Here is a 16163-nt window from a genome sequence, read left to right as displayed (position 1 = left end):
AATTAGACCAAGGTAAAGCAAAGGCCTTTATGATTTGACTGATAACCTGTGCCTTTTGTTTCTTTCCTCCCAATTATCCCTCTCCTTGCTGCAGAGCCTTTTGTCGGTCCATGACACTGTCGCCCAGAAGAGTTACGACCCAGAGCTACCTCCACTGCCTGAAGACCTCGATGACGATGAGGATTCAGTGAAAATCATAAGACTCGTCAAAAATAAGGAGCCTCTGGTAAGTCATTTTTTCTTTGTTGTCTCAAGCTAAAATAATACAACCTCCTTCCAGAACAATATGGGCTTCTTCAGACAGAAACATGATTGTGCCATGGACTTACCAATGTATTTTATATTGGGATGGGAATCAAGAACCGTTTCCACTTGAGAGCCAGTTCCAATTAGTTCCAGCTATTGACATCATTAATATTTAATCTTAAAGATCCCCTTATCAATGCTCTACTCTTGGTGCAAGAACAGAGAAGTCAACACGATTGCTCAGCCAGGCTGAGTGGCAAAACAGCCTGAGAAACAGCTGTCTGCTTGATCGGAAATGAATCGAAACTGGAGGAAAACAGACTAATACCTGCTAAAATATGGGTATTTGGACTCTACAGAGATCCAGACTGTTTCCTAAAGAAGAGTTTTCTATTCTGTGTCTGATGTCCAGCTCATCCCACACCCATAATCTCCCCATCCTGACTCACATGTGTGAGGGCCTGCTCAATGCTCCTAGCAGCTTTAATTGTGGTTTACATCTCTGCTATCTAGACTTTGTTTACAAATTTCTGAATCTGGATTTCTGCCTGATTCAAAGCAGTAGCTTCACCACAAGCCAGGCCAATACCATACATGCTTTTGAGGTTTTCACTTGTGGGAATCTGACCCACAACCTTGAAGTTGTAATCGCACCGAAACCGTCCGCAATTACCCAGCTCTTGGCCATGAGTATTTTCAGCCAGTCTTGGCTCCATGTCTGTGAACGGCGTCCTTTTCTGTCCTGGTCGGTGTCGCTCTCTCATTGTAACATGCTTCTTGTCCGTGCTCTCCAGACATCAACAACCACCCATAAGTCCCTGCCTGGGGCCCCAGCTATACGTCAGTGATATCTAGACCTGCTTTTTTCCTTCTGCCTCCACCCTGTGGCACACAATTGCTGTATGTGTTATGTGATGGATGCCATTCCAGGCCATTCCCTGGTCTACAAGCTAATAAGGCCCATCAGGGATGAGCTTCACCAGAACTTAGTGGGCTCTTGTTTTGGTTTTGCAGTTGTTATATTATGTCTCTCACAATTATGCTCTGGGAACAGCATAATAACGTCTGGTTCAAACATAGAATAAACACAGAGGCATCAAAACCAGTTTTGAGGTAATAAGCTCCATAAATGCTCAAACTTGGAAACAGATATAATAGATAACTGTTAGCACCAGCTACACCACAGAGATCAATAAAGAAGGTATGAACGGGGGTTTACAGATGCTATCTCATCACTACTCAAACTCAGCATGTTCAATACTTTTGCAAGGACTGATGAGGACGTAGCCTGACCTCAAACATTTGCTGTAACAGATGAACAATTCCAAATGTGATTTATACAACTGAAATGTGATCAATATTGTCTCAGCTGATCACATTCATAGGTGATTAGTGTTCAGCTGCAAGAAATCTTATCAGAGCATCCGTAACAGAAATGTCTGATACTGATTTGGGAGATTTTCCCATACAGCTACAAAGAAAAGTAGAATATCATGAAAAAGTTAATTTTTTCCTGTTTAATTTAAATCTTGATGATTTCGGCTTATAGCACACGAAAAAAAAAAAAACATACTATCCCAGATTATACCAATATTACAAAACACCAATCAAAAAAGGGATTCATGAATGCCGCAGAAATGTTGTTGATGTCTGAACTCCTTTTACATGAATTTCTGCATCTATGTAAGTGATGTTTCATGGAGTCCATCAATCTGTGGCACTGCTGGGGTGTTAGGAAGCCCAGGTTGCTCTGATAGCAGCCTTCAGCCTGTCTGGATTGAGTCTGGTGTCTCTCATCTTCCTCTTGACTTTTACTCAAAGATTCTCTACGGGGTTCAGGTCAGAATCAAGCACAGTAACAGCATGATTACCGAACCAGTTTCTGGCAGTTTTGGCTTCAATGTGGGCAGGTGAGAAGGAGCTCAGTATCTCCATAAAGCTTCTTACCAGATTGAAACATGAAAGGCTCTAAAATCTCCTGGTAGACAGCTGACAGTGTGGACTCTAGACTTGATAAAGACCAGTGGACCAACAGCAGCAGATGGCATGGACCCCAAACCATCACTGACTGTGGAGACTGGAAACACTGGACTTCAAGCAGCTTAGATTCTGGGCCTCTCTGGTCCTCCTTCACACTCTGGGACCTTGATATTCAAAATTCTTTTTCATTTGAAACAGGACTTTGGAGCACTGAGCACTTAGCCCAGGCGAGACACTTAGAACCTTATCTATGGTACAGGAATACTTCCACACTAAGAAAACCACACCTGTAGTCCATCTCCTGGACCCGTCTGTGTGGTGGCTCTTGATCCACTGACTCCAGCCCCAGTCCACTCCTTTTGAAGCTCCCTTAAGTTCTTGAATCTGCTTTGTTTGAAAATCCTCTGAAGGGTGAGCTCATCCCTGTTGGTTGTGCTCCTTTTCTTACCACACTTTTCCCTCCCAGTCAACTTTCCATAAATCTGCTTTGATGTAGCCTCTAAGGACAGCCTGACCTTTAAGCAGTGACCTTCTGTGGCTTACCCTCTTTGTCAAGGGTACCACTGATTGTCCTCTGGACAACTGTCAAGTCAGCAGTCAGGCTTTTTGATTTTCCTGAGCAGAATTAAAACCAACATTGAGTCATTCCCCTTTGTGTGTGATAAATTTAGAATATAACTTTTTTCTGGCAATGCAAAGTTTTGAGGTGCACCGGTATTATATGTATTAAAATACTTCACCAAAGTATTTTAGTAGAGCAGAGCTTACTGCAAAGCAACTAACCACAGGGACACCCTATTGCAGACTGACTATAAGACTTATGCTAAACCACTGAAGTCTGAAGAAGCCCCAACAGGGGGCGCTCATGTTGCACAAAGTACCAGTCCAAGTGTAAAGTCATAAGAATACACGATAAACGGTATAAAGAAAATCAAACCAGGACAAATCATGCTTGGTGGAATCACTGACACTTATACAAGGGCATCACTAGTCTTTTATAACTGCAGCTTTGTACAGAGTTATCATTGTTTTACCGTTTATGTAATTTTTCTTTTGATTGACCTCCAAAGTAAATGAGAAACCCTAACATAAACACTCCTCTACACCAGTACTGAATGTCCTCTCAGAGACCTCCATCTGTCATCATACCACTTTGTTGTGCCCTGAGGCCACGCCCATCCCTGATCCATGCTGGACATGCCCCAACCTCAGCGGCCTCTATTTTCATTTTGTGGTTTTCGCCCTGACCCCCGTCTTGGCTCCAGGCCGGCGCTCTCCTCTCACCACACCCCGGGGGGAAGGAGAACACACCTAAGCCATTTTTGGGTTCCTGCCCTGTTGCATGTTCTGCCGAGCTGCTGAACGTAATAATGTGGCTTGGAGGAATTCACGCTCCCTCTCACAACACACATTGTCGCGGGCACTTCCTGCTCATGCCTCTCCAGAGTCTGATGTTGGATCGCATTCCCTGAAACCATAATGTGATTTACACCCGGCCCGGTCTGTATAATTATCTGGCTGGTGTTATTCCATTACACGACCTGATTCTTTCTTGTCTTGGTGATTTGGCTCTTGAGAACATCTGAAACACACATTTACGATGTGTGATATTGCGTATTATTGTACAATATTGAAGGTGTTAATTATGGAGGATATATTTTTGTAGTAATGTAGCTACTCACTTTATGGGTTATGGGTGCTCAGTGGTGTTTGTGTGTTCCAGAGTCACTGCATGTAAATAGAGAGGGTGTTGTGTTCTTCAAGGGGTCAGTGCCAGGTTGGTTTAAAAATACTCCTTTAATTTATAATAAATGAATTTAATGCTACCCTTTAAGTACACTATATCATCTATTACCAATATTATTGCAATGGCTGCTTAATTTCCTTCTAGTATATTTAATGAAGCTCACTCCTGGCTTCAAAACTGGATTTATAGCAGGAAATCAAGTCCTGATAACATCCAACTTGCATAAAAAGCACATGTTATTCATAAATCTAACAGCTAAACCACAGACTTTTCCACTGCAACTAATTACACAGAAGTGAGAAAACCAAGATCAAACCTACTGGGTTCATACACACTGTCGTAATGGGGAGAAAGTCTTAATTCACTGATACGGGTGGTTTATTCAACTTCCATCTCCCTGCTCAGTGCACCCACAGGGTGCATATATCCTGATCTTCTGTGACTCTAATTCAAACCTGACAGGTGTTTGGGCACTGATAGAAAGCTAGTATGACCCTCTGAGCCAATATAGATGAAGCCAAGACATCATATTCTGTTTTTCAAAACCTTTATTGACTTTTAAATACTGGCCAAAAAAAAAAAACGAAAACATTTTTTTTTTCAGAGACATTTATAAAAGTAATAATTAATATTAGAATCAGATTTATTGGCCAATAGGCATACGCAATAAGGAATCTGAGTGCACTTAGCTTTGCTCTCAATGTACAGGATTTAAACATCAAATATAGAAATAAACAAAACTGAAAAAAGATATATAAAAATATTTAAGTATTTGCAAGCTCTTATAGGTATTTTTTCAAGTCAGTGTGCATTGATAGTGTGGTTGCAAGATGTGCAAATGGTGCAAGAATGCTGAAAAAGATATGATCAAAAGTATAAAAGGATGTGGCAGATACTTAAAGTATCTGAGTAACAGCAGGGCCGAATGAGTCCAGATATTTTACCTTACAGGGCTAAAGTTTTATTCTCAGACACCCTGTTACTATGAAATGTCCTTCAGCCTGGGATGTGTGGGGTGTGCAGTGATGTTACCTGCATGTTTCCTGACCCTGGACTGGTACAAGTCATGGATGGAGGGGAGGTCAGTCTCGATAATTCTTTCTGCAGACCTGATGGTCCATTGTAGTGTGCTCCTGTCCTGTTTGATGGCAGCTTAAAACCAGATGGTGATGGGAGTGCAGAGTTAATTTCATCAACTAAGACTAAAAGTGTTCATCAACTACCTTTTTTTCCATGAAAGGACTAGACTAAGACTAAACAAAAATAGGTCTTTGATGACTGAAACTTACTAAAGGTGCATTTAGTTTTCGTAAAGATGACTAAAACTAGGCTAAAATGTAATTTAGTTTTTGTCAGACATTAGAAATTCATCAAATTTCTGAGCTGTCTGTCACTTTGAGCTGTCAAGTATTTCACATTCCCTGTTCCCTAATTTTCCTTTTCAATCCATATAAAGTTATTTTTTTCAGTGGTTAAAGCCATACCATAGTCCTCTATCTAGCCAAAGGGCCTATTTTATTTCAAAACAACAGCAGGTCTGTACCCAAAAAAGAAGTCAGTGACCCTCAGATGAATCACAAACAAAAGTAATTGCAAAATTGTGGAATTTTAAAATTTGACAAAAGGTCTGATTTATGATTAAGAACTGCAAATATGAGATTAATTGTAATTTAAAATGTTGAACCTTTGACAGCCCTATTATTTATTTAATTCAGATATAATGTGTTTTATCCATGAAAGGACAACTGTCGTGACCTGGACAGATGACATTCTAACCAATCTTTAAATTTCGAAAGGTTTTCTTGGGTTGCCCCTTTACATTCGTCCTATTCCTAACAAAAACATACCTGAGGAATTCAAATTCAGTGCATTTTTTCAGCCAGTCTCAGTGGTGATCCTATGAGAGTGCTGAAGGTCAGAGGTCACTGAGACGTACTAAAAACATTTCTGAAACAGCTGAAGTTGAACTCTGCTGACTGGGATAGGGAATAGTGTAGGATAAACAGATTTAGAGAGAACATTTTCAACCCAAATCTTCATGATCTCAATACTCATGAAGGGATACTACAGAAATAGTTGGAGAGAATATTTTAAAATTTGGAACAACTGTCCACTTCCACTTTTGATTTCCATGGCGTAACCTCAGAGTAACTTTGGCTGAAAGTCCATTGCAGTCTTTTGTTGTTAAATCTCTGTGTTTTAATTTTCCTTATCTAAACCATCCACAGTCCCTGAATATACCTGCTCTCTCTGCTGAAGAGAGAAGGCTTGAATGGCAACCCCACAATCTGAAAATATAACTCTTCCCAACCATAATTATACCGCCATTGGAAGAGAAAAACATGGGAGTATGTCAACTATGTAATCTACAACTTCACTGGTCTGCAGAGTTCTAAATGACAGAAGTGTGTAATGACCTTGATTTTTTTTCTGTGGTTACTAAGAACTTGAATGACCTTTGTAGATTTAAACAAGAGAAACCTCACAGAAAGGCTTGCATCTTCATTTTACTACTTGAAACCATGTTTCTTCTGTCACAACCTTGGACTCTTATTTGATCAGCACAGATGAATTTATTCATCCCAAGGGAGAAGGACTTTAATGCTTCATTCCTGAGTGAATCCTCCAGTGATACAAATCTAACAGAGACAGTGAGACTTCTAGAGCGGCTGCTTTTTATACTGCACTGTAGCTAAAGGCCTTTTCACACCAAGTTTATGCTCCGTTATTCATCATTTTTCCTCACCTCAACCTTTCACACTAAGCCAGTTGTAAATATACAAGATTTGCAACAGAATGTCATGAAACCTGTGAAAACATAACTCTTTAAACTGAAGATCTTTTATGTATTTTTATTGTTTTGGCCTCTGACATCAAACATCATTTATAGTTGTCTTTTTCTCAGTGTTAATTTTGGCTGCTATTTTTATTTTTAGTCTCAGTCTTAGTCTTTAGATTAAATGACTTTTTTTTTAGTGACATTTCAGTCATTTCTATCCTTTTTAGTTTAATCTATTTTCAGTCCATAAAAAGTCCTCACATTTTAGTCTTTACTTTTAGTCCAAGCATTTATTTTCTTGCCTAAATCTGGTACCAAATCATGGTGGTGTGTTCTATGCACTCTGCTAACCTGGGGTCTCTGCTTTCTACAGCTGAGAGGCAGAATAGCTATAGATGCATTGTTTTTAGACAGATTTACCCACAGTGAAGAAATATCACAGATTTTGAATGTCCCAGTACTACACTACTAAACTACATTACATTTTAGTCTTGTTTAAGTCATCTTGACGAAAATAGAAGACTTAATTTTTGTCAGTCTTAGTCATTACAGATTAATTTTTGTTAGTCTAGTTTTTGTCATTGAAAAAAAGGCTGTTGACAAACATTTTTAGTCATAGCCAGCTTTAAAAAAAGATTCCATAGTTTGTTCAAGATCCAGCTTGTAATTTGTGTTAGGATAAAAATATCTACAATCACTGATCACTTTATTAGGTATACCTGTTCAACTACTCAGAAATGCAAATACACTGTATGGACAAAAATGTTTGGTCATACCTGTCCATTATTGAATTCATGTGTTTCATTTAGACCTGTTGCTCAATGACTTCTAGCGTGATACTGGTATGGATGCCACCTTTGCTATGAGACAGTTCGTGAAATGTCATCCCCTCTGGACATTACACAGTCAACTGTAAGTGATGTTATTAGAAAGTGGAAGCATTTTGGAACAACAGCAACTCAGACATGAAGCGGAGTCAATGACTGAAGCATGGTACATAAAAGTCGTCAATGCTCTGCTGATTCATAGAGTTCCTGAAGAGTTCTGAACTTCCACTGGCATTAATGTAAGCACAAAAAAAAAAAAAAAACTGTGCAGCAGTACCTTCATGGTTGGGTTTCCATGGTCCAGTCTGGTTTTGGCGGATAGTGGGGAGACCGATACCTGCCTGATTGCATTATTCCAACTGTGAAGTTTGTTTTAGGCAGGATAATGATACAGGGCTATTTTTCAGGGTTTGGGCTAGACCCTTTATCTCCAGTGAAGAGCAATCTTAATTCTTCAGCATACTATATTTTTGACAATGCTATGCTTCCAACTGTGTGGCAACAGTTTGGGGAAGGCCCTTTTCTAATCCAACATAACTGTGCCAAGTGCAACAAAAAGGACTATAAAGACATGGTTTGATGAGTTTGGTGAGGATACAAGAACTTGAATGGCCTGCACAGAGACCTGATCTCAACCCCATCAAGCTGCTTTGGGATGGACTGGAACGGAGATTGTGAGGCAGGCCTTCTGGTCCAGCATCAGTGCCTGATCTAATAAGTTGGTGTTTCCCAACCATTTTTCCTTGGTGCCCCCCTATATGAACCTAAGAAAAGCTGAGCACCCCCAAGATCCAAGAGAGAGGAGAAAGTGACACAGATTTGAATTTTTTCACTGATAAAATGAAACAAAGCCTGGGAGTTGTTTCTGTCAGTAATCTCAAGCACAATCATTCACACCTGACATGCATCTTAATCAAATCACATGACTCAAATCCTCCTAAACTAGCGGGCTATATAAGCTGCAAGATTTCCTTTCTCTTCCTCTGCTGCATCGCTGTGCCTGGATCAACATTGTGCTCTTGCCTTCAACCCACCTCCACCCCAGCATCCCGCACCCCATTGGCTCCGACTGGGGGATTTAAGCTGTTATCTTATCACTCCTCAAATTCTGTATGTAAAATCTGTGAGGAGTGATTAAGTCGGAGCCTGACTTCAAACATATTATGTTGCATAATAAATACTTAAACAAACTTCAACGTGAGATTATTGGCTGAAACACTAATACAAAGGCCTATGCATGCTTTTCTTATTCAAAGACTGTTGTATCAACTACTTAATAACTGCTCTATCATGGTTTTAGTCAATGCTTACAAATCTAATTTTGGCAGCCTCAGAGCAGACAATGCCTCGCAAAGATCTTTGGCACCCTCCCGAGGGGTCCAGTATCACAGGTTGGGAACCAGTGTCATAAATGCTCTATAGAATGAATGCAGTGTGCTGCTTTGCAAACGAATCAATGTATATTAATTGGAATGAAATTTAACCGAACATGGCCCAAAAAGATGCGAGATTGCTTTCTATTTATCCTAGTTAGATTTTGAGAGCCTCTTATTTTACAATCATTTCAAGGTTAACCCTGGCCTCTTCGCAATTTGCATCCTGCAGGTCTTTAAGGGTAAACTGACCTAATGAGCACTTAAACTGACATTAAGGAAAGAACCTGCAGGTCAGACACTCATGGTGAAGTCACAGCCAGTCCACTTAGCAATTTAAAACCATCTAATTGTGCAGGCTTCTCATTCACTGGCGCAACAAATTGATTTGGATGTGCCCTTTAACTTGCAATTTCATATAATCAGCCTGAAATTCTTAAACTTGACATCATAGCAACCTGGCTGAACAAGATCTAATTTCCTTTTCGTCTCTCTTTACGTTGCTCTCCTTTATTTTCTCGTTCTCCTCTCTCATTCTGAATGGATAGGCCGCTGTTAGCATGCAGGCTTCTTTCCCTGTGACGCATCCATTAAGTTAATTGTGATTAGTAGAGTAGACTGTGTTCAGTAGCTCAGGTTAATTGCTATAATTTCTCAAAGTGTTACTTAATACCACTTTTTAGTTAAACTATAAAAACTCGATCTTTCAGGACTAACTACCTCTCCTTTTCCTCTCCTCCCTTGTTGAACTTTTTGCCCACTCTCCTGCTGCTCTCTCAGCTCGGCTGATTTATTTTCTCAAGTATGGGGACAATGAAATAATCAGGGAGCAGCACAAACATGTGTGTGCATACAGAAACATCAGCTCAGCCGTGTCTTTTTTATTGGAAGAATGTGCAGTTTGGGTCAGGTTTCAGAAAACTTCAACTGGGGTCTAAAGTGGAGAGTTAAAGGGGTCACTTCAGGGCTGAGTTTGTCACTGATATACTGGTAAAAAGGGCTCGAGTTCAGACTGACTAATCACCAGCCATTAGATAAATTGGACCAAGCCTGAATGCACCGGTGTTACACAACTTTTGTTCCCCAGCCAGGAGCTTTAAGGCCTTAAAGACTTGATTAAAGAATATCATCCGCTAAAGCCTTTGTAGTGTTATGCAGCATTCTCAGTATTAATATAGCAAAATCAAATGGACCTTTGTAGATTTCTGACCTCATAAAGTCAAACTTCCTCTGGGTTTGTTGTTCTCAGCTCTCACCTTGTACATGTTCCACTGCTACCACATAGGAGAAATCCTGCCCACTCAGGAACACTGTAGAGTCCAAAGCTTGTTTCAAAAGGGACAACTGGACTTGGTCAAGGTCGTTAAAGCCATTTCACCTCTTTTCCAAAGGCTTCTTCAGTTCTTAAAGTGACCTGAGCCAGAGCTACCAATATTGCCTCTGTTGACCATTAGTATGCCAGTGGTCTAGGTCAGAGGTGTCAAATACTGTAGCCACATCCATGCTGATTGCTACCAGCTTCCCGTACAGCTAAACCTAACCCACAGTGACTGCCACGCTCTCCTCAAATCATGCTGATTGATCCGGTCTGCCCTCTTGTACGTTGAGGGCCAGAGTACTGTGCATGAGGCTGACAGCAGAGGGTCCTGATGGACCTCAGCCTCCTGCCAGAAAAGATGGTCTCAAAAAGTCCGTTGTCGGGGGCGAGAGGGGTCAGCTGCAATTTTACCTACACACTTTAGAGTGCTGACAGTGCACAGGTCAGGGAGAGATGGAAGATTTCAGCCAGGGTTAGGGTGTTTCTGCCTGCCTCCTGTTCTAGTGCAAAGTTTAAACACTCTTACTCAAATGCTGCCCGCTTGTGATCAGATCACTGGAACCACATGTTATCAGGTGTAAACAGGCTCAAACATGCATCCTGGACTCCCTCTTTTCCTGCGTTTCTTTGATATAGATCCAGCATGCACTGGATCATCCAGTGCATGCGAGATGGATGACATCTCATCTGGCTGAGGATTGGGCAAAGATTCCCTGTCAGGAGGTGGAAAAGTTTAAGGGGAGAGACATCTGCACAAACTTTCCTCCGTGCAAAAAGTAGTGTTAAAAAATCTTTTTAAAATACATTTTTTGGTCACAGTGTACAGCATCATCCCTAAGAATTCTTGAAAATGTAATTCAGACACACTGAAATGTGTAAAGCAGCAACAGAGGATTCTGAACACCCACAGAAAGGTTCACCACAGCTGCTTGGACTGACCGTCACTATGATGTGAGAACATTAGAGGCTAACAAGCCTGCTGTGGCCGGCTCTGTTCCTCTCATTTCGATGTTGTGGATGCCCAGCGCAAATGTACATAACAGACACAGAGACTTTCGTTGCCCCGCTGTTTTCCGGTGCATTTTATACACCTCTTGTCAGTGACACTCAGTCAGTGCCGTCCCATTAGCGCCAGTGTGCCGTTCATTCACTTCTTTCTTGTACTTCATCTTTGTTGTCCTCCTGTGCACCATCTTTCTCTTATTCAGTCCCTCTTACTTCCACTCTCTAATGCTGTCATCTGTTTAAGCCATCAGGCGCATTTCTCTGGTCATTTAAATTTTTGGTAACACATTTTATTGGACATGATGTAAAGTCATTTAAGGCATTAAAGAGGTTAATTATAAAGTATTTCACAGTCTTTTAAGTGTTTAAGTGTACATATGTGGACACCTGATGTTCATGAGTATCCAAAATAGTTATTAATCCTCCAAAATTGTCACTCTATCCATCTTTTGCCCCTCAACTCTTCCATACCAGGTTGTTAGGCATCATTAGCATCCATATTCCCTCCAGTGCCAGGAATATGACAGGATCAATGTCAGCCTTCACTCCTCTGCTCCCTTTTTGTCCCTGCTCTGTGTTGTTTCACACACAGGATTGGTTTTCCCATTATAACTTGGTGTCACTGGTTGCAACCAAATGGAAACTGTAGACTGCAGAGTCTGTGCCATCCAAACCTACATAGCATCCTGCCTGGCACCAGCTTGCAGCAATCAATACAACCGTACCACTCCTGGGCTCAACCACCCAGCCACCCGCGCCACTGGATACCCATGGATCGGCTGGACTTCTCATTATCGAACCACAACTTCAAAGCTGTAGTAGCTGCTCCGCATACAAATGCAGATGACATGTCCAACATTATTATTGTAACAGCTCCAACTGCCTGATTGATGTCGGTGGATTTTCTTTACTTTATAAGCAAGTCGATAATTGCAACAGGACAGGAAAGTCTGGTGATCGATTCGGTTTGTGACGAAGTTATTTTTCCATGAACGCCTGTCGCTGGAATGAGCAATGGGCAACTTGACATGCCATGCTTTTCTCATCTGTGTTAACAGGCCTCCTCTTCTCTCTGACACAAGTAGGACGGTCGGATCACAGCCGCTCTGATTCATTTGTCTGGAAGCTTTCACAAACACATTCATTCAGATAAATTAAGTCAGCCTGCTTTTCTATTGACGTCTTCCAGCTTTGCTGCTTTAAATGTATACCAACAGGTTTCCACCATGACTCAAGTCAGAATTTCCCTGATGACCTTGTGAAGAACTTCCTGACTGACACAGTTATCAAAGGAAGAAACCAGGCTGATATATGGGCTTTCAAGAGAAGTGACTCTTCTATTGTCTGTTTACATCAGAATGAGGGGAGCAAGGGGAAAGTAATGACACTGGGAATTAATGGAGCAGTTAATGAGATTAAAGCAGACAGCACACATGTTAGTGTTTTAAAGCTAGACCCATGTGCTTTAAAAGCAATTCTTCTTTCACTTGATGGATTAGGCGGCAGAGTCTGGGGAGCTGCCATGGCTGAAGATGGAGCACCATGCTCAAAAACACAAGACAAGTGAGGAATCGGTCCTGCTGTTAATATACACAACTAGGGTATTGTTATTTATGCTTTTGTATGGGTTAAAAGGGATTTAATATGGCCGTTTTACCTGCTTGCATGTGTTAGAGCCTCATAGAATAAAGTTAAGTTAGTAAAACCTTAAGTTATATCTTGGTTTTACCTTCTTAAAAGTTAAAGGATTTTCTGTAAATGGCTGTAAATGAGAAGTCTTTGTGTTCTGGAATATCCTTTGGACTAAATGTTATTCAGTTATCTAAAAATATGTGTTTTTTAATATTTCTAACCAAAAGCTAAATAAAAGAGAAAGAGGAATGTCTGAAATGCTCAGATACACTTGTCACATTCTAGTACCAGAACAGTTGACTCCATCTGGGGTCTGCTTTTAAGTTTTTGGTATGAAAAACAAGAAATTATCCAATATGGCGAGCCAAGGACTTCTATTTTTGTTGCTGTGATACCTTGTTTTGAAACATCTACTGCTATCATACACTTTTTGGTCAAAAGTATTTGGCCATACCTTATTAATTCTTCTTAGTAAATTTTAATCAGACGCTTTGTCACTGTGAATAAAATCAAGCACCTAGCCATGCAGTCTCCATTTATAAACATTCATGATCCTAAATGTGTCATTCTCAGGAGCTTGATGACTTCAATGGATGCAATAAGATGCTTCCTGAAATTTGTTAACTGTAAGTGATATTATGAGTAAGTGGAAGCGTTTAGGAACAACAGCAACTCAGGCGCATAGTGCATAAAAGTCGCCAACACTCTGCTGATTTTCTCTGACCTTTCTCTTCCCTAAAGGTGTGGACTTTGGTATTTTTTCAACAGATTATTTCGCCATGCCTTTGGTAATATGCAAGGGTTAATATGGGTTAATATGCAAGACAACTTCAAAATGCAATTTTTATAAAAATCGTTATCAATGTTAACAACCTTTTACAGATAATAGTGAAAGAGCTTCTGGTGTTTTTTGTGAAGCTGCTTGTTAGTATTTTAATGTGAACTATTCAGAGATTAGGTTACTCTTATAGTAGTGGCTAAGTAAACACTTAAACCAAGGAACTTGACCACATGGCTGCAGGAATCATTCAGAAATTTGCAGTCCCTTTTAAAGCTGACATGGAAAAGCCTCTGTATGTTCTTATTAGTCTGCTTGTTCAACCCTCAGTCCAGCAGGTCTTCCACCACACTCACAGCCTGTTGAGTTGTGAATGTGAAAACACTCTCAGCTTCCAAAGCCACATCTGAGGCATTCCCAGATCTTAATCTCACGGCCCTCTTAAATAAAACGTCTTCCTCCCATCATGTGTAATCATGAGCGTGGACACACATCCCCACACTCACGCTCTGTTCCGCTCTGTGTTACGACAGCCAACGAGCTCAGAGGGCTGAATGCGGGCATTGTTGGTCGCTGGAGCCAGGGGTTGCTCCTCAGTGGCCCTGATTCCCAGCACAACTTTGGAAACGAGAAGTGACATGTGAAAATGCTGTTTTCTTTACACGGGATAACGACAGGGAAACACTAAACAATCCCAGAGCAGTGATAGACCTCTCCCTGTAACACAACTGTCTCTTTGTATGCTGGGATATAACTCATACAGCGCTCTCAGACACATATATACAGTACATCATGACTTAATATCTGGCACTGTCCGGCTCATAGCAAAGAGGCGATATTCCACTCAGTCTACATGGTGATTCATGCGGACAGTATGGAAACAAACACACACATTTGGTGAGATATCCACAGAGATTCACACACCCACAATCCCCAGCACCTGAAGTGTGAAGTTCTGGTGGGCCGCTAAGTGTGTTTTCATAGCAACTGAGTTGCTCTAACATTAAGGTTTAAAGAGGAAGAGAAGGAAAAGAAGAGGAAGACAAATGAAGGTAAGCTGCTCCATCACAAGGCCCCTTTTGCATTACATTACCTGGCAGTTCCTCCTGGAATCACTCCTGCACTGTAATTATCATAATAATGACCTGCAATTTTCCTTTTTCTCAGTCCACTTGTTAATTACGACTGGTAGGTCAAGATCAGGGTTAAGGAAATAAAAAAGGGAAACTGGAGCCTGGTTTAGAGTGAAAAAAGGATGAAATGAAGGAAAAAGGGCAGGGCGAGGAGGAGGGAGTAGCTCTTTTATTAGTTTTCATCACAAGTGATTTAATAAAACAGGTGGAAAGGCTTGAAACAGGTCACTCAGAGGGGACAGACCTGCAGTGTGATGCATGATGCATTAGCTAGAAAACCATTTTGCATAAAACCCTAAGTGCCTTTTGTCTTTTATGATAATGTAAAGTTTCATCTGGACTCCTGCTAATTCTTTACAGTGCTGTATTAATCTTTATAGGCGGCCATAACACTAAATGGATTTTCATATCATGATATGACTGTTTCTGAGTAGCACCAGAGTCCGTGGCATTTAAGGAAGTATGTAAGAACTCGTAAATATGTTGGACTCGGCGTGTGGAATGGTCATGTGTGGGGGGCTCGGTGCCATCTGAGTGAGGTAAGATGAAATGACACACTCCAACACCAGATATGATTGGAGGTAATTGTATTTTAATGTCCAGGAGGCCCGTTCCCACTTGTATTTTACTTTTTCCATGGTCGACATCTGGTGTGAAGAACGGCGGCATGTGTTTCCACTACACTTGTATTTAGACCTCTAAACACAGCAGTCAACACAGCAGTCGGCAGGAGTTTATTGTCGTTGTTACACTTTTGCTGTTAAGTGACATCATGTCAAAACACGTCGGCCTCTCTGCCCAGGCCACTCGTGTTTGTTTTCCCTTGTCGCTCTCAATTTAGAAGGAGAAATAATGTTTGTCAAATGCCACAGCGCTCGGTTCGGTTCACGGGGCGATGTTTTGAGTTGTTGTTACGGGCCGAGGGACGCTTGTTTGAAATGGAGCGCCATGCTTGTTTTCCCTGGCGGGTTTGGACTCGTGGAGAGGCTTTGCTCGCGGTCACAGCGAAGGTAAAGAGATCATAGGATCTATTTCTTAGACAGGCCACACATAGACCTCAAGACGCGTCACGAGCTGGGCCAAGATAACCAGCCAGCCTTCTCGTCATCCATACAACCAGCGTACAAGCCAGCCAGCTTCCATCATGTCATCCAACCATCCATCTACTCCATCACCCAGAGGGCACTCTAACTGCCCCAGAAAGACCCACTCTGCCAGAAATGCTTTACAGCCAATCTCAGGCAAGCAAACATGATGAGACGTTCAACTTGTTTTACTCCTCTTATCTGCTTAGGTTTCATTGCACTACTGTGCGCTGACAGTTCCCTGGACAGTCTTTCCTCCA

At 41.2% G+C, this 16163-nt stretch overlaps 1 protein-coding gene across 3 annotated transcripts in view; it reads left to right on the top strand.

Moving 5' to 3' along the window:
* mpp7a (membrane palmitoylated protein 7a) overlaps positions 1-16163 on the top strand; it is a 242472-nt gene that overhangs the window by 144906 nt on the left and 81403 nt on the right. For all 3 annotated transcript variants that reach the window (XM_041814353.1, XM_041814354.1, XM_041814355.1), the window contains one exon: positions 95-226. In XM_041814353.1, coding sequence (XP_041670287.1) covers positions 95-226 — 132 coding nt within the window. The remainder of the gene's footprint in view (positions 1-94; positions 227-16163) is intronic.

This window comes from Cheilinus undulatus, linkage group 19, assembly GCF_018320785.1.
Source record: "Cheilinus undulatus linkage group 19, ASM1832078v1, whole genome shotgun sequence".
Classification (NCBI taxonomy): Eukaryota; Metazoa; Chordata; class Actinopteri; order Labriformes; family Labridae; genus Cheilinus; species Cheilinus undulatus.
This window is presented reverse-complemented; position numbering and strand designations above follow the sequence as displayed.